The 24,105-nt window shown below is 40.0% G+C and overlaps 1 protein-coding gene across 1 annotated transcript in view; it reads left to right on the forward strand.

Annotated features, from left to right (window-relative positions):
• The first annotated feature begins 20,329 nt into the window (after positions 1 to 20,329).
• The window catches only part of NAALADL2 (N-acetylated alpha-linked acidic dipeptidase like 2), a 1,062,489-nt gene continuing 1,058,713 nt past the window's right edge, over positions 20,330 to 24,105 (forward strand). Inside the window, exon 1 of the mRNA XM_043995545.1 lies at positions 20,330 to 20,407. Coding sequence (XP_043851480.1) covers positions 20,365 to 20,407 — 43 coding nt within the window. The 5' untranslated portion in view covers positions 20,330 to 20,364. The remainder of the gene's footprint in view (positions 20,408 to 24,105) is intronic.

Raw genomic sequence — 24,105 nt, forward strand, 5'->3', positions numbered from 1 at the left:
CATTCCTATCCTCATGGCCCAGTTACTAGTGTAGTTTCATGGCTTCCACTTCCTGCCTCCATGACTTTTGGGGATGTTCCAAGTTTGAAAGGTTTGTCTTCCTTATCTCCTCTTCTTATCTTGCTTCAAGGCTCAACTCAGGTGCTGCACTCTTCTGTGGAGATTTTTTCCTGGTGCTGCTAAATGTTAGTATTCTATTCCTCCTCAAATTACATTTTCTGTTTATGGGACGTCTCCTATAGTGGATTATGAAATCCTTGCAGGACTCACCTGGTTTTCTGTTTGGCCTGTGCATGGCTAATGCCAAGCTTAGTGCATTTTGTACTGTAAGAACTTAATATAGCTTTGCTGAATTGAATTGAAGACATACTATTACCTAGGAGTTTTTAACCATGTTTGTATCATGGACTCCTTTGGCTGTCTTCTGAAACCTATGAACCCTTTATAAAAATAAAGTTTTTAAATTAATGAAATGAAATAAATATTATTGTAGAGAAAACTAACTATACTCAATTACAGTGGCATAACTTTTTTAAGTTGACAGACCCCAGCTTAAAACTCTCTGCTCTAAAAACAAACAAAAAAAGAAACACACAGATAGATAGATAGACAGACAGACAGACAGACAGACAGACAGACAGATAGATAGATAGATAGATAGATAGATAGATAGATAGATAGATAGATAACAATATGACAATAAATAGGTGAATGATGGATAAAAGATAAACAAATGGGTGAGTGAATAAATAGATAACTGGATGGCTGAGCAAACAACTAACTAAATGGATGAATGCATGAATAAACAAATGAACAAATGAATAGATGAATGAATGGACAAGTAAATAAAAAATTTTTAAAGAAATTATTTTATTTTTTGGTGGGGCAATGAGGGTTAAGTGACTTGTCCAGGGTCACACAGCTAGTAAGTGTCAAATGTCTGAGGCCATATTTGAACTTAGGTCCTCCTGAATCCAGGGCCAGTGCTTTATCTACTGAGCCACCTAGCTGCTCCTTAAGCAAATAAATAAATAGATAAATAAATGAATGAAGGAATGAATAAAATAAATAAATGGATGAATGAATGGATGAATGGATGGATGGATGGATGGATGGATGGATGGATGGATGGATGGATGGATGGATGGATGGATGGATGGATGGATGGATGGATGGATGGATGGAAGGAAGTACCCTTGCTCTAATGCCAACAATGTGGATTTAGGTACCCACTGATATTGTGTTTCAATCAGATTGGTTTAAACACTTCAGAAATAACAGCAATATTGGCTCTTGTAAATAATGGTATAACCAATCATTTCAGTTTGGTATAAGTGCTTTGGAAATACCAGAAATGGAAAATCTCACTTTACATATGGACATATCTATCATATATAAGTTGGAAAATGTTCAGAAGATGAATTTTTTTTTCTTGATGCTGTCTGATTTTCCCTTAACTTAAACTCTGGGTTCATACGATTAGTCATGATGGCCAGGAGCCAGCTCCTTTGTAGCTTTATTGTCTCCCTGTCTCCTTAATTGCAAGTAAGTGGTTTTGACTAGACAAGATACACCCTATGGTGTTTGTTGATTTTCACTGATGAGAAAAGATACATATTTTAATTTTTGTATTATTCTTTTCAAAGGTGTCATAAGTCTATGCATATTAGATGTTAACCTAGATTCATAAGGCAAGTGGCCTAGAGGTTAGAGGAAGAGACTACAAGTTTAGGCATACAGAAGTTACTATGGGTTCCTGTGATGATCTTAGACATATTTTCCTGGTTTTGTTTCTGTCTGAGTCATCCAAAACTTCAATTCAATTCTGCAAAATCTCATGGCTAGAGAGCAAGACTTGGAGCCAGCAAGATCTGGGTTTGAGTTATACCTCTGACACATGCTAGCTATACGACCCTGGACAAATCGCTTACCCTCTGAGTGCTCTAGGAAGCTCTCTCAGAGTATCAGTTTCAGAGAAGCTGCCATTCTGCAATGGGAGAGGGAGTTTCCTATACAAATTGAATCCTCAGTTCCCTCCTTATCCCTATGTGCTACTATTTGAGGTAATTGAAATAGTTTATTTGAAAAGGAAAACAGTCTCTATCTTCAAAGAATTTAAATTCTATTGGGAGAAACAGAGCACATACATATTATTAAATTTAGAAGATACAAAGTAAAGACCACATTGTAGAGGTTATAACCATGTTTAACATTTAAAATCATAGCTCATGAGTGAAAGAAGGGATTATAGATGTCATCTATGCCAACCTGCCAGCCAATGAAGAAATCTCTCATCCACCCAATAAATGGTCCTCCAGCCTTCATTTGAAGAGCTTCAGTATTGGGGAACTCATTACCTTTAGACTGGTAGATAATTATGTTAGGATGATTTCCTTATATAAAATTTAAGGTAACTTCTCTCCCACTTATATCTTTTGTTCTTGATTTTATCTTCTAAGGCCACACAGAAAAGTAAAACACCTCATGTATTTGCAGGTGGCTAGTAGCTCTACTGCCCCCAACCTTCTCTTGGGAAGGCTAAACTTCTATAGTCCATTCAGCTGACATTCATGTGGTACAATCACCAGTCATTTCAGGATTGCCTACTATTGGTTGCTCTCAAACTGGTCAATGCTCTTGCTAAAGCATGGCCCCTAGAATTAAATTCTGATTAATCCAAAAAAAAAAATGTCTAGTAATCCTAATTTTAGAAGGCGAAGGACAAAATGAATTCTGTGTACATTGGGGATAGTATTAAGAAACATCCGTGATAGAATAAAAGTTTTCCCCCCTATTTGGCCTAGTTCAGTGGACCCTCAAAGAAATATATTCTTTAAAATAAATTAGGGGAAATCAAAGAATAGAATCCTGTCTCTCACTTTCCATTTGGCTAGGTCTTTAGTTAAGTTTTCCCTATAACACTTAGCCTAAAGGCATTGAATAAATCATAAAGTATTAAAATATTTTCACAAGTCTGCAAGGGAGTATTTGGAAGAATTTATTTCTAGCAAATCTGAACATAAATTAAGTCCAAGCTGGCCTCTCCTGGCAAGCCCCTGACTTTTTCCCCCCTTTTTATGAGAAGTACAAGTCTGTCTCCTTTTTTATGGGTAGACTTCTGCAGGTACACTCATTGATACATTTTAATTAAAATGCTCTGTTTGGCCAGTTTTCTTGCTAACTTGAATTCTGTTTAACCAAATGCTTTATTGCTTTACTCTGAAGGCTAAAGGCTGCCGTATGTATTCCCAAAGGGCAAACCTGAAAAAGCCCTCTTACATCCCATATGTACACCAAGGCATGTTATACCATTGCCATGAGATATTACTGACATGAGCCCGATCAGAAAGTTTTCAATAAATTTGGATCCTCATGTGGGAAATGTATTGTAAATGTCAGAAATTTCAGCTTAGGTATAGAAGGAGGAGCCTTTAGTGCTTTCTGGATTCTATTTGTGATATCATAGCCCAGTTTGCCACCTTATCTTAAGGCAAAAGAAATAAGATAGGTTTGCTCTGGAATATAAAAATGTGTTTTCCATGCATTTCAGAATGTGAATAGTCATTGTCTTTTTAAAAAAAGAAAACGGAAGATGATTCTAGAGTGAGTATGAATATTTCCTGGAAAGTATAGTCAAACCAGTTATTTTTTTTCAGTTGGCATTTTATGTAAACCATATTAATGCAGTCTTTCAGAAATGTGCTCATAACAGTACTTGATTTGAAAAACAAAAACAAAAAAAAGTACTTGATTTCCACTTTATCTTTAGTAGATATTAAATCAAGTCAACAAACTACAAGGAAGGCCACTTGGTGGAAAAGTAGATAGGGCTCAGGAATGCAGAATTTAGAGACAGAAAGTCTTGAGTTCAAATATTACCTAAAATACTAGCTGTAAATCACATAATCTCAATTTGTCTCATTTTCCTCTTCTATAAAATCAAGATAATTATTGCACCAACCTTACCAGTTGTGCAACTCGAGTTCTTACCTTCCAGGAAGGAAACAACATATGCACAGAGAGAGAGAGAGAGAGAGAGGATTATATGCATATGTGTCTATATATGTATATTTATATTTTTATCATTGTTCAGTCATTTCAGTCACGTCTGACTTCGTTACCTAATTTGGCGGTTTTTAGGCAAAGTTAGTAGAGTTGTTTGCCATTTCCTTCTCCAACTCATGTTACAGATAGAAGAAACTGAAGCAAACAAAGTTAAGTGACTTGCCCAGTGTCACACAGCTATGAAGTGTCTGGATTTGAAGTGATGTCCTCTTGACTCTTGGCCTAGCACTCTATCCACTGCACCATCTAGCTGCCCTGTGTGCCTGTGTGTGTGTGTAGTATACTATAGTATAGTTAGTATAGTATAGTATTGTGTCATGTGGTGTCATATTGTGATTTTTTATATATGTGTGTATTTATGTATACACACATCTTTTTAAATAAATAAATATATATGTAATCTCAGAGAGGAGTCATGCATACAGAAGCTTTGAGGGGACTAGGAATGGTTTCTAACAGAAGATGATACTTTAGCAGAGACTTGAAGGAAGGTAGGAGGTAGAGGCAAGGAGGAAGCTGGTAGGTGCTGGATTCAGCATACCCCTGACTATGTTATATGATTTTGGTTAGAGAAGGAACTTCTCAGATCTGTCTTAGAGTGATGGAGTTTTGTGAGGTGTAAGATGTGATTTTCCCAGTGACTAGCTGTGACATGTGGAAGATGAATGGCTTGGAATTTGAGGAAGTCAATGAACTGAGAGGCCAAGGTGTTAGAAAGGTCAATTTCACAATCATTGTCATCACTTTGATGTCAGAAGTTGGCTAGGAGACAGAATAAAGTTGTTGACAAAGGTAGAAGAATTTCTTTAAGGTTAACCAAGAGAAAGATCTGCCTCCCTTTGATTTATTTTATTGGTGGATGGACTTTCCCACACCAAGAACATTACAGATCCATTGTGTATTTGTACAATAATTATGACTGAAAGTTATAAAAATGAGAATTGTTTGTAAGTGATCATGGAGAGGAAGAAGGGTTGTGAATCCTCTTTCTAACCAGCCAAAAATAAGACACAGGGAAAAGATTGTTTTGTTTTAATCTGCGGTTTGTTTTTAATTTGGTTTTTGTCCTTTCTTCTCTAAAGGGAACTTTTGAAGTTTTACAAGGTGATTTCAGTTTATGCCAACTTGTATATAAATGCCTCTTGTAAAAGTGTCTCACACTCAGCATTGGAGAAAGTTTGGAGGGGATGTGCTGCCTTCAGGGAAAGCCAAGTGTTGGGGCTGGGAGGGAAAAAGAAATTTAAGAGGAATAGCTTGAGGATAAAGTGAGAGTTTGTAAACAACATAATGAGATTTCCAGAGAGCATAGTAGAGAGGAGGAGGAAGATATGTATTGGCAAAGGATAGGCCTGAGGTAAATGAAGATGAAAGCGCAGAGAAAGATAACAGGTAAAAATATGTGTTGCCCAGGTGGGTGAAAATCACTTAAGTGACAGGGAATGGGGAGCAGTAATTTGGGGTCTGAGATCCAAAGGGCTGGGAACCCCATCAAGAATTGTTCTCTAATGTTCTCAGATACCTTATGATTCCCTGGAGTTGACCCAAGATTCTGAAGACTGCCAGCAGAAAACAAGTTCTCATTTCTTTGCCTCTGCGACGGCCAGAACTCAGTGTCTGGGCACCTGCCTGCATGGAATTTTTAGCCTAATTGGGAATTGGTTAATTTTTCACTGCTCCCCCTCCCAAGTCACACATCTTCCTGGTTAATTGGCATCACTAATTGTTGGCAGTATCCTACTTTTGTAAATCATGCTAATATTCAATGTATGTATTTGTAATGGATTTAGAAATAGATAGCAAATAATATAAATAAAGATAAATTCATTTTATTGCATTCTGAGTGACAACAGAGAACCCTTTGACAAACAGCCCTAGACTGAAGTGTGAGTCTATATTAAGATGCACTCTCTATCTCTCTGAGAGACATAAGTAAGGATTTCAACGGGATGAGAAGATATGAACGGATGATAGTGTGCTTTGACCATCTGCACCACCAAACTTACAAGTCCCCCGAAGAATTCAGAATAGGGGATGGGGAAGCACAAAGTAGGCATGGTCTTGTAGGATGTCAGTGCCAGGATTCCGTAGGGTGATTGCATTTTATCATGGCAAAAATGCTAAATTTAGAGTTAGAGGACCAGAGTTCAATTCCAACCCTACTACTTACTACCTGTCTTGGCCATGTAACTTTTTTTTAATCTGTACAGTGAGGGAGTTAGTCTAGGTTGCTTCCAAATTAATGACTGTTTGATCCCATTAAAAGGTTGACATAATGGAGTCTTCATACAGCCACTTTTTCCTATGTTGTCAGCTCAGATAAGGACTCTGAAAGAGAAGTAATGGCATTGGGAGGGACCTGGTAGAGGACATTGTGATGGATGCGATACAGAGATCACCCAATGAACACATATTTGTTAAGTACCTCATCAGCTCCAATACATTCAATTATCCTTCTTATTCAACAGATTCTCAGATTTGTTTGTTCAGCTCTAATCTCTCTCCTGCTCTCTAGTATAACATCTCCTATTGGACATCTTGAACTGAATTTCCCATAGAAATACTTTTTTCCTGTTCATTTTTCAGTGGTCTTTTTTTCCCCTAATTTTCAATTTATAGAATAAAACAAGCATTTCCATAACATGATACAATAAAAAAGATGATTATACCTGAAACTGAAATAAAATTATCATGTAAATTTCAACACAATTACAGCAAAATTATCATGTGAATTTCCTTTTTTTCTTTTTTCCCCCGCTACGTATGTGTGTGTGTGTGCGTGCGTGTGCATGTATTATAAAACTATTCTATACATACTTCTATATCAGTCTTTTTCAGGATGCAGGTAACATTTTCTTCATATGTATTTTATAATTGATTTAGGTATTTATAATAGAAAAGTAATTTACTAGCTCAAAGTCATTCTTAAAAAAAATATTACTGTTACTGTATACCTTGTTCTCTTGGTTCTGCTCATTTCACTTGTTGTTTTTTTTTTTTCGGGGCAATGAGGGTTAAGTGACTTGCCCAAGGTCACACAGCTAGTATGTGTCAAGTGTCTGAGGTCAAATTTGAACTCAGGTCCTCCTGAATCAAGGGCTTGTGCTTTATCCACTGTGTCACCTAGTTGCCCCATGCTCATTTCACTTTACATTGTTTTGTGCAAGTTTTCCCATGTTTTTTCTAAAATCATTGAGCTCATTACTTCTTATACCACAGTAGTATTCCATCTTAAAATAAACATGTCCAAAATTAAGACTCATCATCTTGTCCTCCAAACATTCCTTCCTTCCTAACTTCACTCTTACTATTGAGGGCACCAGCCTCCTCCAAGTCCTCTAGGCTCAAGATCTCGATCATCTTACTTTAGCTCGTTACCACACCCATTCCAAATCCAATATGTCACCAAGTGCTAACAATTCTACTTTCCCAATACTTCTCATATATATGTATATGTGTGTGTGTATGTGTGTGTATATATATATATATATATATGTGTGTGTGTATGTATATATGTATGTATGTATGTGTGTGTGTATGTATGTATACCCCCTTCTGTCCTCTGACATTGTCACCACCCTGATAAAACCTCTTATAAACTCATATATGGACTATTGTTATAGCCTTTCTGGACTGTATAATAGCATTCTGGATGACCTCCCTGCCTTAAGTTTTCACTCCTTCCAGTTCATCTTCTAATGAGCTATCACAGTGATCTTCCTAAAATTCACAGCTAACCATGTCATCTCCTTATTTAAAAAAAAAAAATGCAGGGGCAGCTAGATGGTGCAGTGGATAGAACACCAGCCTTGGAGTCAGGGGGACCTGAGTTCAAATCCAGCCTCAGACACTTAACACTTACTGGCTGTGTGACTCTGGGCAAGTCACTTAACCCCAATTGCTTCAACAAAAAAAAATGCAGAGTCTCCTAGGTGGCATGGTAAACAGAAGTCAAGATCTAAGTTAAAATCTGACCTCAGATACTTCTAGCTTTGTAACCATGTACAAGTCACATAATCTCTACTTGCCTTAGTTGCTTCATCTGTAAAATGAAGATAATAACACCTACCTCCCAGAGTTTGTTTATTTGTTTGGGGTTTTTTTTGGGGGGGTTATAAAAAGCGATAATATTTATAAAGTGTTTTACAAATGCTATGTAAATTCTATCATTCTCAGTAGTATTTTTGTAATCTTTGTCGTCGTCATCATTATGTTTGACCATTAAAGTCCCTTATAGCCTTGCTCCTTCACACTTTCCCAGTCTTTGCTCCCCTCATACTGTATGATCACTGAACCAGGCCTCCTTGCTTTTCTTACACAAGGCTTCCATCTTCCAACTCTAGACATTCCCACCATCTGTTTCCCATGGTTGGAATGCTCTCCCACCTATTCTTTGCCTCTTGGCCTACCTGGTTTCTTTTAAGTCTCAGCTAAAATCCCACCTTTCTGCAAGTTGCCTTTCTCAGCTGCCCTTTATCCTATTGCCTTCCCTTCTCTTCCCTCTTGGTATATCCTGTATATGTAGATGCTGTCAATACATGTACAACGAATGAAACCATCTGAATCTGCAAGGAGCTAATATCCTCTTAGCATTAGCTCCGATTTCTACAAATAAGAAACACATGAGCCATTTTGGGAGCAACAAGACCAACCAGAAATGGAAGGCCTTGAGTAACAAACAGAGAAGTTTCTATTTGACATAGAGGCATGACCACTTTTTGAGCAGGGAATTAACACAGTGGATTTGGTGTGAAAAGAAGGATTAATTGAACAGTGGCATCTTTGTGCCTATTTTTATACTCCCCTGGACCAATGGATCAGGTAACATGGGGGGGCTGATATAGAGGGTCATTTTGGGGGTTTGGGACTTCTTGTTCTTCTTACTCATTTGGCCCTCCTACGTTATATATAAAAATCCTTCCTGAGTGACTGGGGGTCTTTTTCCAATCCTTTCCCCCTCCCTTGCTTCCCACCCTGACTATTTGTAATTCTCATCCTCTAGGAAAGAGCACCCGCCATTCACTGTAACAGAATGGCCTATTTTAAGGACCAGCTGTTTAGGTAGAGGGTTGACGGCTTTAATCCTCCATCCCCTTTCTGGTGACAATGCCGGCTGGCAGGCAGTCAGCAGGGAAGTTGAAGAAGAGATTTTCCAAAGAAAACATTCACCCTGGAAAGTAGCAGCCCATTATGAAGGTGAACAAAGCAGGTTCTGCTCCAGCGGCTTTCCACGAAAGCTTGTTAGGCTGCTTTGATTTCCTTTGCAAAATGAAAGGAACCCACCCCCTCCCAACAAAAAGCCAAAAAAAACGGTTGTTTTCCCTCCCATTCCTGCACTGGGGCTCCCATTGGTAGACCTGCGGTTACTTGGGATAGGTTGTCCTTCGGGGACTTGAGGAATCCAGGGCACTGGGGCTTAGTGTCATTTCAGTTTAATAAGTGATCTTTGGGGTTATTGTATTCATTCTTGGCATGCTTAGCTCTTATGAACACTTTAGAATATTCATGGAAAGGAAAAGGATGTTTCAGAAAACAGTGAGAGATAGTCCCCTTCTCTGTTTTACTTCCTCCCATGCAGCTCCCAGTATGGATGCTACAATGTGGATGTCAGACCTCCCAACAGCCAGTGGATATTAAGTATAATTTGTGCTGGAAGACAAATCTGCATTGGCATCACTACTTGCATTATTTGATTTATTTATTTAACTTTTCATAAGGTTTGAGGAAGACACTTGGGGACTGGTAGCTCATTACCCAGTATGACCGTCACTCCAGGTAGTAATATGTGCTGAAGAAGGAAATGGCAAACCATTCTAATATCTTTGTCAAGAAAACCCCAAAAGGGGTCACAAAGAGTCAGACAGGACTGAAAATGAGTAAACAACAACAAATGACTTCTATGCTATGAACATCCTTTGAGATGAGAAAGTTTAGATCCCCATGACAGCTTGCATTCATTAGATTATCTCACCTTTACTGAATTATAGAATTAGGTGAAGCTTGGCTACCTTTGTAGGTTGTATAATGAATTACTTTTATTGCTGAAAAGAATTTTCTGGGATTCCAGAACAAATTCTGTCTGCCCACCACCAACTTCTAACTGACAGTGAATAAAATGGAAATCACCAACATGAATTTCAGCCTCAAATGGTTTGGAGTGTAAATCAAGATTGCATTGTATTTCTTTATTTGTCTCTCCATTCTTGGATTGACAACTGGGATTTAACGGATGTTGCACAACTCTGGCCTCATCCAGAAAAGTGGGATTCTTTACCAACATGTTGGACCGCTTGCTAGTATCACTCCTACTGATTTTCCCTTGGCATCACAATCGGTCTGTTATTTTTAAATGAGTCACAAGAGAGCTTAATAATGTGAACTAACCTCCATTCTGTCAATATAATTGGGCAACACCGACTTTGTGTGGTTCCTGTGGATTGTAAACGTCTTGTAGGCCTCTTTATTTATAAAAACCATAGTAGGGATAGCATTAAAATGGCGGTCCTTTCCTTTCTGAAAATTCTGACTTACTTGGTTGTTTCCTCATTTATTGGATGAGTCTTACCCTGTTGGGATACAGATCCAACTTCCACTCCTTATCTTTATTTTATCAAACCCTTTGTGTGCATTTGACAGAAAAAGATAAAGTAAAATTCAGTAGCTTCCTTAGCTAAACCTACTACAATGCCTTGAAGTAGGTTTTAATAATATGTAAAATAATGCAAAAAGGTACATTTTCTCCATTTGGATAGATTAGACCCAAATTCTTCATTCATTTGTTCATTCATTCATCCATTCAATAAGCAATTAAGTTCCTACCACATGCAAAACATTCTAGTGCTTAATGTGCTTATATGTGTTTTTGTATACACCCATACACATATACATGTATGTGTAGTATAATGGGTAGGGAACTGCCCCGAGATTCAGGAAGACCTGTGGTCCAGTCCAACCTCATGGCATCACCCTGTATTAACCATTTAACCTCTCAGTATCCCAGGCAACTCTGAGAATAAATTTCAGAGAAATGTATTTATATTATCTATTAGTAAAGGAGGAATTCCCTGTACCAATGAAATTACAGGCTCGGCCTCTGTCCCTCTGTATATTGCACAAATGTAGATGTACATGTACGTGTAGATGTTTCAACGAATCGATGAACGAGTTTCAACTCCATCTTTTCTACATCAAAGAAAAAGAGATCTATTAACTCCCTAAAGGAAAGGACAATAATGTAATATAAATATATAAAATATAAGAATAAAAGTAATATGGAGTGACATGACATGACAATATAACATGATACAGCACAATATAGTATAAACGTGATGGCAATGTGTGACTTCTTTATCTTTGGATTTGATGGTTTTCTTTCTTGCTGCGTCCCTTGCTCGTGGGTCTAGCATTCTCACACATCCCTCCCTGTCTTGTCCTCTTTAGTCCATACAAACCAGCCTTCTTGCTATTTGGCTTATATACCATTCCATCTCTTGCCTTTGTTCCAGCTGCCTTTAGTGCCTGGAATGCTCTTGCTCCTTATTGCCACCTCTTCAGATCCATACTTTCCTTGGAGTCTCAGCTGAATCCCTGTCTTCCACCCGAGGCTGTCTGGATCACCCCAACTACTAACATCTTTCTGTCCAAAATTACCTTGTGTATATTTGGCAGAAACTCATAAATGTACATGTATCTCAAAGGAATGTAGACTCCCTGAAGGCAGCGGTTGTTTTATTTTTGTTTCTGTATTCCCACCTCCTAGTACTGTGCTTGCCACCCAATGGGTGTCTTTTAGGCATAGCAGGTTTGCTTATGGATTAACTGATTTCTACTTCTTAAATCTTTGCAACCTTTTTTTTTTAATTTGGGAAATTATATAGGTCAAAAGAGAGAAGAAAGCTTTTTTTTCTTCCTATTCTCTTCTTTAAAAAAAAAAAAAAAGGAAAGAGGAAGGAATATTTCACTGTAGCCAAAGTAATGTAATTCAATTCAACAAATATCAAGGGTCTACAATGTATAAGGCATTCACAACTCCTGGTTAATTTCCCTTTAAGGAAGGCAAGATCTCTCTGAGTTTTTATCTTCTAACCTTGTACCATTCCCTCCCCACCCCCACCCAATAATTTCTTATTAAGAAATGGGCTGGAAATACAAGGAGAATTTCATACTTTTACCCAGAGGATTCCCAGAATTACCAGCCCTGCCCAGTCCCAGGGACTAACTAAATCCTTTGATTTGCATTGGCAGCTGAGTATGGGAATTGGCCCCAGGGATCCGAATCCCTCCCTCCCTCCCTCTCTTACGGTCTTACTGTTTGGAACTGGCAGCCAAATTGGATCCAGCCAAATGTGGTTGACCCTTGGTCTAAATAATGGTTTGGGGGATTAAGGGCCTGGGAGTTTTAATCCTTTTGCCCTCCTACTGATTCCTGGTGACTTTGATCTGTCCACTTGGTCTCTGGCTACTCCAGTTTTCACTAAGAAAATCTATACTTATATTGTGTGAGGAATAGCTATAGCTATTAAGGGTTGCCTCTAAAATAGGAGTTTGCATATACTCTCCAATATATCCATCACATACAGGTCACAGGCCAACATGCCTGCCCTTGGTCTGGGACCTTCATTCATCTCTTGAGAAAAGTTTGCCTTGTGGAACCTTTGCTCAACTGTTTCCCACAACTCTTATTAAATTCTTATTGAGAAAGCCATACAAATCTTCACTAACTGAACATCAAGTAATCAATAATCACTTACTAGACTTGTCCTATGCTTAATACCTTAACATGTATGCTAACATTTGTGACATTTTCTTCACAGATATTTGCATTTTCTATAGAAACCCCTAATTCTGGGATAGTTAAATCCTACCTGTCTACATCCCTGTTCTAATAATTACTCTTATTATGATTAATAATAATAGCTAGCATTCATGTAGTATTTTAAGTTTTGCAAAGCACTTTACAAACATCCCATTTGATCCTCACAACAACCCTGGGAGGTAGAAGCTATTATTATCCATATTTTACATTTGGGGAAATTGAGGCTGCCTGGGGTCATTCAGCTAGAAAGGTACAAACCAGGCTTAGTGCCCTCTCCATTGTGCTGATTTCCCAGTGACAAAATTCCCACTACCTAAGAGGCTTGATGCTTGCCTGAAACAGCGTGAGGCACTGAAAAATGAATCACTCCACCAAGGTCAAGAGACTTGAACCCAGGTATTCTTCATCTCACCTCAGACCCTTACTAGCTGTGTGACCCTGGGCAAGTCCCAACCCCAACTGCCTTAAGCATCTGGGACCATCTCTAGTCATCCTGATATATATCTTACCATTGGACCCAGATGGCTCTGGAGGAGAGATTGAGGCTGGTGCAAGTCATGACATCACCGGATGTCACGGTCCTCTTCAGAAATGAAGGACAGACAACAATCTACTAGGCAGGGTCTCTGAGGCCCCTACACCTCCAGGCCTAGGCCGCACGGCCTCTCAGTAATGGGAGGTGGGCTTCATATAAAGTTTTATGTTTTGTAAAGCCCTTTGTATACATTATCCTGATGGTTTTCCCAGTGTTCCTATTCTACTGACAAGGAAACTGTGGGGACCAATTTTTAATTGGGGAGTGCTAGGTAAGCGACTTGCCGCAATACTGGGGCAAGGAAGGAGACCAGCAGCCTCCCTCAGAACAGAACAAGATTTATTTTAACAAGAATGAACTTAAAAAAAACCAAAACACAAACAGGATCAGTAGGATCAAGGGAAAGGAAATAAAATGGGGAAAGGTAAATTATAATACCTGAAAAAATACCATTGCCCAGGAATCAGCTGAAAATACACAGCAGAACGCCTGTCGCTTTCCAGCTTCCACCTAAAATGCCCAATTCTCCTCCCCCAAACCTAGAAACACCCCACACAGCCCCAACCAATGGGATGGTTGCTCTGACAGTCACATGACTGCCTTCACTAGGCTTCCAATCATTATAATTTTGCCAGACCCATGGTGATGATGTGAGGTGCCAGAGCCCTGGCAATGGCTACAACCAGTGGGTGGAGCACCGTGCGTTTTGCGGAGCCCCAGACCAGTGCACAACAACCTCAAATAACAATTAATTCTTTACAAAACTGAGGCTAAGAAGTTTTGTCATTTGCATAGGGTCATATAGTTAGCAAATATCAGAGCTACGATGTGGACTCCGACCCTTCTGATTCCCAACTCTAACAAGCTATGTGTTATTGTGTCTTACTTTCTTTCTATTCAATAATAATAATAGGCATTTATATGATAATAACAATAATTCGTGTTTGTTTAGGGCTTTGAGGTTTGCAAAGGACTTAGTATCATTTAACTTATTTGAGTAAAAAACACACTTCAACCAAACAGTAAGCCTTTCCCACAATATATCATCACTTATATAGTGTGTTGTTCCTTAAACTAAGAGATAGTGAGTCATGGAAATTTCCACATTCTCCTTTTTCTATTTCTTTTCTTCTGGGCTTAGTGGATTCTCTGGGAGCTAAGTACAGGAAATGGTGGTAGGGGGTAAAATTAGATAAATTTGTCTATTGATCTCTGCAGCACCATTTAGGCTTAAAGTTAAGTTTAAAAAGAGACCTGGTAAATCTTTTCTTTCCTTCTTTTTTTCCCCTTACAGTTGTTGCTCCCATTCTGTGAATGAATTGCAGTTGCCAATCCTCAATTTATACATCTTCAACTTCTCTCTATCAATTGGTTCCTTCCTTACCACCTTCAAACATGCTAAAGTGTACCCAACCCTAAAAAATCAAAGCAAAGCACTAGTTTCCTACCTCCTCAGGGTCATCATTTTGTAAAGCTCTTTCCTCCTCAAATCTTTGCAATCTGGTTTCCATCCTCATCACTTGAATAAAACTACTTCCTCCCAAATTACTAGTTGGCTCTTACTTGTCAGATCTGATGAGCTTTTCTCAGTCCTAATTCTTCTCGAAGCCATTTGCCCCATCCCATAGGGACCTTTCTAGATCCTGTCTCCTCTGTGGGTTTTCATGACTCTGCTCTTCCTTAATTCACCTCCTACCTCTTTGATTACTCCTTCTTAGTCATCTTTGCTGTCTCATCAGCCCCAACCTAACCCCTGACTGTAGGTATTTGCCAAATCTCTCTCCTGGGTACTCTTCTGTTCCCTTCTTGCACACTCCTGGGCAGCCTCATCAGCTCCCATGGGTTTACTGATGCAGAGGATGCTGCTCAGATTTCTGCATCAGCTCCACTTTGGTTCCTTGCATCATCCCTGAATCACCAATTGGCTAATGGACATTTCAAAGGAGACATCTTAAACTCAACGTGGCTAAGAGTGAACTCATTAGCTTTCCCCTTAAACCATGCCCTCTTCTAAACGTTCCTATTTCTATCAAAGCTATCACCGTCCTTCAAATATCTCAGGTTCTCAATCCCACCATTATCTCAGACTCCTCCTTCTTCCTCACTTCATATGCCACAGCAGTCTCCATTTCTGCCTTTATAACATCTATTAAATCTGACCCTTTCTCTCTATTGACTAAGCTACCATTTTAATACAGCTCTTCCTCACCTCTTCTGTAGATGATTGCAACACACTCCTAATTTGTTTCCTTGCCTCAAGCCGCTCATCACCCCAATCCATCCCACACATCCTGCTGCCAAAGTGATTTTCCTTAAGCAAGGATCTAACCATGTGACTCCTCTGGCCTCAACCTATCTTTCCACCTCCAGTGAATATTACTTGCTGTGACACAGCCAAACTAGCCTTCTTTCTGTTCCTCACACATGACACTCCTCTCTTCTCCATGCCTTTGTATTGGCCATCCCACAGGCAAGTAAGGCGCTGTGAGAAAATAATGGGCTTTGTCAGTGCCCAAAGGCTAGAGGGAATTGATTTGGATTGATTGGATTGACTGAGACTGACTGACTTGGCTGATTAACATACTTAAAGTTAATTCAATTGAAGCCACACCTGCCTGGCCCTCGGGAGGGTGTGTTCCCAGAGACTGTGGACTCTGACCTCAAGTTGGGATCACCCTCAAGTCCAGTAAACCAATAGATTTGGGTAATGCTAGCTAATTAGTTTGAAGCAGGGTAGAGGGACCGCCTCTCCACTGACAGGGAAGAAGTTTCCACAGGCACTTGCTCTCTCAAACAGGGTGATGGTGGAGGAAAAACCAGGCGAGGCTGGAACTCTAGGCTAGATACGCCTTTTCCTTAACTTTCTGACTCAGGTGTTCTCTTCTTACTAATAAATGCTTAATGTCCAAACTTGGTGCCAAAGCTTCTAATTTATAAGTAAACCCTAACTAGTTTTCCCTATACTTGGGACAGGAATAAGGCGACCACATGTTTAATTTTAAATGTCACAGCCCTCCCTCCTTACTGCTGCTCCATAGTATCCCTCTACTGTAAGGGCATTGCTCAAATGCCATTTTCTGCAGGGAGCCTCCACCCAAGTGCTAGTACCCTCTCTCCCAAACTATAACTCATCTAGCTAGCGACTTTATGTAGCAGCTGTCCCAAATGTCTCTGTGCAGTTGTAAGCTTCAGTGGCTTCAGACTGCATGGAGACACTGAAGAAGTCCTGAATATTGTGTTTACTAATTATATCTTAGTAGTGCCATGCATACACACAGTTCACATACATGCATACATTTGGCTGTATATACATGTGTGCACACATCCACAACACTTGGGCACATGTACATGCATACATATATAGAGGCATATATCTGTATGTATGTTGTGTAAATGCATCTATATATATAAATGTATACATACATGTATATATACAAGTGTATATTTGTATACATACATGTGCAAACATACACTCTGGCCTCTTCCATTTGAATGTTCCCTTCTTTGTCCTCGTATCCCCAGAATCTAGCATGGTACCTGGCCCAGAGTAAGCATTTAATAAATACTTGCTGACTGAGTGACCTTGTGTGTCTCCCCTCTCCCTAATGGGAATTGGCAGCCTGTCCATTGACTCCCTCACTCACTCCCTCACTGAGCCATTCCTTCTATCTCGAGCAAATATCCTTTCCAATGACTTTTACACATATTTTTACAAATCATATTCCCTTTTCAGCCTCCTGGGAATCTTCTTTCTAATGCTACCAAGCTCACTATGGTGGACCACAATTCTCTAGGATAAAATGCGAATCTTTTTTGCCTCCTCTTTAAAGCCTCTCACAATCTGGTTTCCTTTTACCTTTCTGGTGATTTCTCTTGGCCTCTACATTCTAGCCCTACTGGTTTAAAAGCTCTTGGTCAACAGAGGAATGTTATCACCCACCTCCATGCCTTTGTACATGCTTATATACCCCATGTCAGCAATGCACTCCTTCCTCACTTTAACCTCTTGGATTTTTTACTTTAATCTCTTGGATTTTTTAAAAAAAATTTTAGCCTATTTCAAGGTTCAGTTCATGGGCTACCTTCTACAGGAATGCTTTCCTAATCTCATTAATTATTGGTTTTCCTCAAATCACCTTGAATTCACCAAACTGTTTACATTCTCTATTCCTGAGTAGAATATTGTCAACCTGGAAATTAATAAAATAATTAATACAGCAAAATTAAGGTCTTTAATCAGAGCAGAGGTGTTACAACTTGTGATACCACACAGCAGGTGCACAGCTAGGGTCCCGGAAGATGGGAACTGGGGACTGGGTTTATATATGGGATACCAGAACAGAGACAGAACAAGATTACCTTCCAGGAAAGAAAAGGTTTCTCACATTTTCACATGACAGGTTCATTTGTGTAAGAAACTAAAAGAAACTTTGGGAATCTCAGGAAAAGGAGAGGTTGTTTTTGTTTGTTGTTTGTTTGTTTTACAAAATAATCAGAAGCCAGAATATAAGGTTGGGCCAGGGCCAGACATTTCATTGGTCTTGGAATAAAACCAGATGGAGTTCAGTCACTTCTCAATCGATTGTGTTTGTCAGTATAAACTCATTGAAAATGTGGCCTGCTGCTTTTCATCTTATTTTTATATCCCCAGCACCTAGAACTGTGCTTCTGACATGGTAGGTTCTTATTAAATATTTATTATATTGAGTTGAACTTACATTTGCCTTCTCTGACTTAAAGCAAGCACATGGACACACCCATTGTGTTTCTGATTTTTTGGGGGGGTACACATGTAATCTTTTATATTCATGTATTTACTTTGTGTGTATTTTTATTTTTCTTCTTCTCCCCACCTAGATGGTAAACTCCTGGGAGCTGTCTTCCTAAAGAAGGCTTCCACAGCATGCTCAGTTCTTCCTGGCCAGAGAGTTCTTAGAAACAACCCAGCTGCCTACTTGGTGGTGCCTGGGGGCAGTTCAGCTATTCTACCCTAATGAATGAAGATGGATGTCAGGGCCCCACCCCCTTCCCCTTTTAGGCAGGTCAGGAAATAATGGTTACAGGGTGTTCTATGGATGTAAACAGCTTCAGTTCTTGGGTAGACGGGCTAAACGTATAGCACAGCATGTGCATTTCAGGCTGCAGAAGTCCCAGGGGATGAATACAATCTGGATTTTCCATCTCAGAACTTTAAGGCTGAGAGGGATCTCTGTCTGAGGTCACCTCCCTCACCCCTCCTCATTTTACATGGAGGGACCCTGAGGCCCAGAGGAACAATGCAGAAGGACATTTATGGGGTGGTTTTTGGAAGAGCCTTTATTTAACTTTATGAGTGAGAGAGTTAGGAACACTCTTGAGGTAGAGCTTACAGCTATTTACACACCTGATAGATAATTAGCTGGAAGCTTAATAAACTACGATGCAATGTGCAGTTTTAAACTAGAGAATCCCAGAATTTGTCTTGTGGTTGGTTGGGGGCGGGGGGGGGGGGGGAAGTAGCCATAATTTTGGCTTGTTTTGGCCCAAATATTGGAGAATTCTGGGTCAGAGGAAAGAGATTATTCCTATGCCTTTGATTTTATTGTCCCAGGCCGGACTTCTGTTAAGAACTAGGTCTGTCAAGGTCACCCCACCTACCCTAAAACCTTCACTGACGCCCTATTTTCTCTAAGATCAACTACAAACTGCAGGACTAACATTTATACAATCTAACTCCATCCTACCTTGACAGCTTTTATTCACATCACTCTTGCCTATTCATTCTCATGTTCCAGCCAGGGTGGCCTCCTCTCAATTCCCTGAAGTCTACGTTTTTATCTCTCACTTCTGTTTATCAGCATAAACAGTTTCCTATGCCTGGAATGCCTGCCCCTCTCCTCTCCATCTCTCAGAATGCTCTCCTTTTTCACAGCTCAAATCTGGGATCTCTATAAAATCTTTCCTTTGACCTCCTACAACTCACAAATTCCCATCTGCTTAAAAAAAAAACAAACAAAACCCAAACTCTATGAAGCCTTTCCTCATCCACCCTTCTGCTGGTGCTTTCCTTCTCAACATTACCTTATATTATTTTTTATCTGTGAACATGTCTGCAAAAGGCAGTCAATCTGTAAAGAATACTGACTCCAGAGTCAAAGGACCTGGGTTCAAATTCTCCTGATGCTTTCAAGCTTTGTGACCTTGGGGAAGTCACTTAACTTCCATATGCCTTAGTTTCCGTATCTCTAAAATCAGGGGGTTAGACTAGGTGGCTTCTAAGGTCCCTTATAAGCTCATTAAAGTCAAAGACCTTTTTTTTTTTTTTTAAATCAGTTTCCTCTTGGTCAAACACAGTGCTTTGAGCATAAAAGATGCTTTATAAATGCTTGTTGAATGAATGAACGAACTAATACCTTAATATTGCCTCCCAGCTTTCTACATTCAGCAAACAAATATTTGAAAACTGTTCTTGCCATACTACTGTGTTTAAAGTTTTGTTTTGTTTTGTTTTTCCTCGGAGAGGAGCAAATGAACGATGTCTTTGAAACGCTCCTGTTACCCACTGCCAACTACCTATCAGGAGCAAAGTGCAAATACTTCCCCCACCACACACACACACACACACACACACACACACACACACACACACACACACACACACACACACACACACACACACAGAGTGAAAGTCAGGAATCAAAAGTGAATATTAAAATCGAAACAAAGCTTTGTTGTCTGGGGCTCCCACATTAATAGGAGTGCATTGGATCAAAGCATGTGAGCTCACTCACTTCATCCAGAAACAGGTCAGGCCAGCCCAGGTAATTCAGGAAGCAGCACCATAATTATTCACACAAGAGAGCAGGTAGTGTCCGATTACACTACTCCAGTTGAAAGTCAGAAGGTCAAAGCTTACACCATAACTGAAGCAGCTGGAAACAGTCCGGGGGCCCTGCTAAAGAGAAATAGTAAAATGGGAGAGAATGAAGCCAGTTTACCTAATACCTCCGTCCAAGGTAAGTGTGTGCCTGCGAGCTCTGAAATGTTTGAGAGCCCGAACTTCAGCGGGGTCCATTACAGCCCATGGGCAGACCTTCCTGGGGAGGTGGGGGAAGTGGGTATGTCTCCAGCCGCAACACGCAGCACCTGTCATGCGTCCCAGCCTGGCCAACACTCAGGAATGCCATGTGGGCTGAGAAGAGAGGCAAGCTTTATTCCTAATGCCCAGTGTAATTGTGGAAAGCTTTGACAGTCACCTGAAAACTCTGTGAGCGTCTGTCACCGCCACCCAAATGGACAAAATATTGATCACTGTATATCGCAAAACTATTGTCTTAAAGTTTATCTGTGGTCTGCAACCAAGTTTGTGCATGGCCTTTTCGGAGGTTAGGGGATGCTCATTAATGTGTCCTTATTGTGGAAAATAACACAAAGGGAGGGGAAGCAGGTGCCCAGGGGAGAGCCTCCCAGAAGGGGTGTCGGGTTTTTGTAATGAATAAAATCAAATTTCCTCGGATAGATTTGGTAATTCACTGAGATCAGCACGGCTTGGTTGGACTATATGATAAAACTTACTGATTGGAGTAGAAACTTTTGGTCAGGATCTTTGGAGTGGGACAATGGAAAAGTGGTTTTTCTGTTTGCTTGTTTTTTGGGTTTTTTGGGGTTTTTTTTGAGGAAGTCAGAGCGGAGGGTTTAGGGGGAAGTGAGCACTCTGTTCACGAGGTCTGGCTTCTTGGGGAATGAGGATTCCCTGCCCTTCCTTTTGCTTGCTTTAGGTATTATATACGGTGTCGGACTATTTGAGCACTTCTGACCGAGCATTGTCTTGTTCAAATTCTGTCAGAATGTTGATTCTATTCTTTGTGAAGGCATCAAGCAAGTCTGAGAACCCACCTAGTTTGGTGTCAGATCCCTGATTATTCTGTGTGTGTGTGTGTGTGTGTGTGTGTGTGTGTGTCTGTCTGTCTGTCTGTCTCTGTCTCTGTCTCTCTGCCTCTCTGTCTGGTTGTCTCTCTCTGTATGTCTCTCTATGTCTGTGTCTCTTTCTCTCTCTCTGTCTCTGTCTCCCCCCTCCCGAAAACATTTTTGGGAATTCCGAATTGAAATTTCAATCCTTTGCTTTCACAATAGAGAACACAACACATTTGTGCTACTTTTATTCCTGGTGATCATTTTGATATATTGTTTTGCTTCCTTAGTTATAGTTGTTGTTTTTTAATGTGATATTCATTCAAAGAGTTTTTATTGAGGAAATTAAAGGAGGGCAAACAAAAAACGTTGGGGCCGCTATTTTCTGAAAAGAAAGGCTGAATAGAAAATGCAAGCATCCACATTTAGAAGATCATTTGGATCTTCGCATATAGATCTTTGCTATTTAGCCCCCCTGCTTAAGCCATCACACTGAGACAAAAGGGATATGTTTGACTAGGAAATCTTCTTGCCCATATGTGCAATACAAATGACAACACAGGCTGGGGCAAGGGGGTGGGGTTCAGAAGATCTGAGATCAAATTCCACCACAGACACTGCCTGTGTGACAAGTCACTTACCATCCCTGGACTTCAGTTTCCTCTTTTGTAATAGAAGAGGATTGGACTAGATGTCTTCCCTCGTCTCTTCCAGCTAACTATACAGTGTTATATATCAATGCACCAAGAATGTTCCAGGAACTATGCAGTTGCCCTGAATAATAAGGCACAGTGGAACATGTATATGTATAGTCTATTCAGAGTCTCTCCATCTGTTGTGGAATCCCAGTAAGCTATGGAATGATCTTCACCAACACCTGTCAGAAGTGTGTCGTTGTTAGTTCTGGGAAGGCTTTTCTGACTTATAGAGCTCACCCTCTATGCCATGTTCAAGGTTATGCCTGGGGAACTTTATGCTGATAGGAGCTAGATTTCTGATGCTTTCCCTGCCCTGTTTTGTTTGTTCTCACTCACTATTAGCTTCCCAGAAACCAGGGTCAGCATTTCCAGCAAATATGCCCAAATAAAGCCACAAAACCGAAGACAAATTCAAGAGGAAAAAAGTCTCCTCGCCTGGCCTAATGAACAGCCATCACTTTGAAAGAGACTCTGCCGGGCTTCATAAATCTTTTCCCGGCAATCAGAGGAAGCAGGGATGAGATCAGTGCCTGTATGTGTGTTTGCACCCCTACTTTAAAAGAAGAAAAAAGCTCATTTAATTTTCAGTGCGGAATGCATTGTCTGCACTGTTCTGTTGCTGATCTTATCAGAGTTGAAAAGCATCAGTTTAGTAGTTCCAAGCCATCAGCAGAGCTATGGCGTAGAAACCCTGGTGTTCTCTTTGCTTTTGCAGTGAGATTCCTGGGTGAAGGTTGTTAAACAGGTAAAAAACAAAACAAAACAAAAAACAATGAGGAAGCAGACAGACCTGTAGACTGTTGGTTACAAAGTGACTTTCAGCCATATGAAAAGAACCTCTTAGGAACTGATCCTTCAAGGAGCAATTAACATTTATTAAAGCACCTATTATGTTCTCAGGGCTTGCATATGAATGTCAGAGAACCACTGAGTCTCCTTGCGAAGCTCAGGCTCCTTTAATGAACATAGTCATTCATTCAGCTCTAGGCACGGTGCTTGGTGCTTAGGAGAGAGTTAAAAATAACCCCAGTCCTCAAGGGTTTGACCTTTTATTAGGGGCAAGGGGAAAACAGATCCAGTTGGCATCTCAGGTTCAATAAGGACTTGTTACCTTTCTCTAAAAGCACTCCCCTCTCCTAACTTTCAAGTTTCTATTGAGGGTGCCATTTCCTTTGTAATCACCCAGGACAGAATGCTTGGGGGTCATGTTTGATTCCTTCCCATCTCTCATGCCTCACATCCAGTCCCATCTCGTATCTACTTGTTTGCATATGTAATCTCTCCTCAGCCCTATGCCCAGAATGTAAAATTCTTGAGGGCAGGCTCTGATTTATTTTTGTATTTTGAGAGACTATCAAAGTACTGAACACATTTTGCTTGGGGAGAAGGGACTCTGCTTTCATGGGTATAAGGAACTTCGGGTGAGAAAACTCCCTGTACTAATACAGATTGATTGGTAACTGCTTTGCAACTAATAGTCCAGGCCAGCTCCCTGCAGGAGGGAGTAGTTAAATGAGTAGCACATGGTCTCGTAATTAGCACGCATCAGAACTCAGGTCTTGCTCCTTCATAATGCTCATTCTCTATCCACTCTACCATAGTTGCCTTTTATTTGACATATAGATATTAAATAATAAATGATTGGTGAATGAATGAATGTATGAATGAATGAATGGGAAACAAAATAAACTCAGATAAGGCAATGAAATACAAATAATTTTGGCAAGTAGAATGAAGACGATTGCAAAGCCTTGGTTGGTAAAAAGCATCCTCCTCAGATCATCTTTCTTGAGGATCAGGCTAGGCCAAAGGCACTAAAATTACCCATGAGGGTTCATTGCTATCTGGATAGGTCCTATAAATGATCAAAACAAACCCAGAAGGAAGTTAAATGTGTTTGTTGGTAAATAGCTTAATAGAAGTTATTAAAAGGTTTTGCAGCACTTTCCAATTATGTGCCTTATGAGCAGCCATACTTCCTGCTAGTTGTTCTCTCTAATAGATTGCTCCATCTCTCAGAAATGCTGAGTTGGGCACAGACAATGCATCAAATCATGGCTGTCTTGAGTGGGCATATTCGCAGAATATCACTGGCACCCCATCGT

The sequence above is a fragment of the Dromiciops gliroides genome, chromosome 3 (genome assembly GCF_019393635.1).
Source record: "Dromiciops gliroides isolate mDroGli1 chromosome 3, mDroGli1.pri, whole genome shotgun sequence".
In the NCBI taxonomy this organism is placed as follows: Eukaryota; Metazoa; Chordata; class Mammalia; order Microbiotheria; family Microbiotheriidae; genus Dromiciops; species Dromiciops gliroides.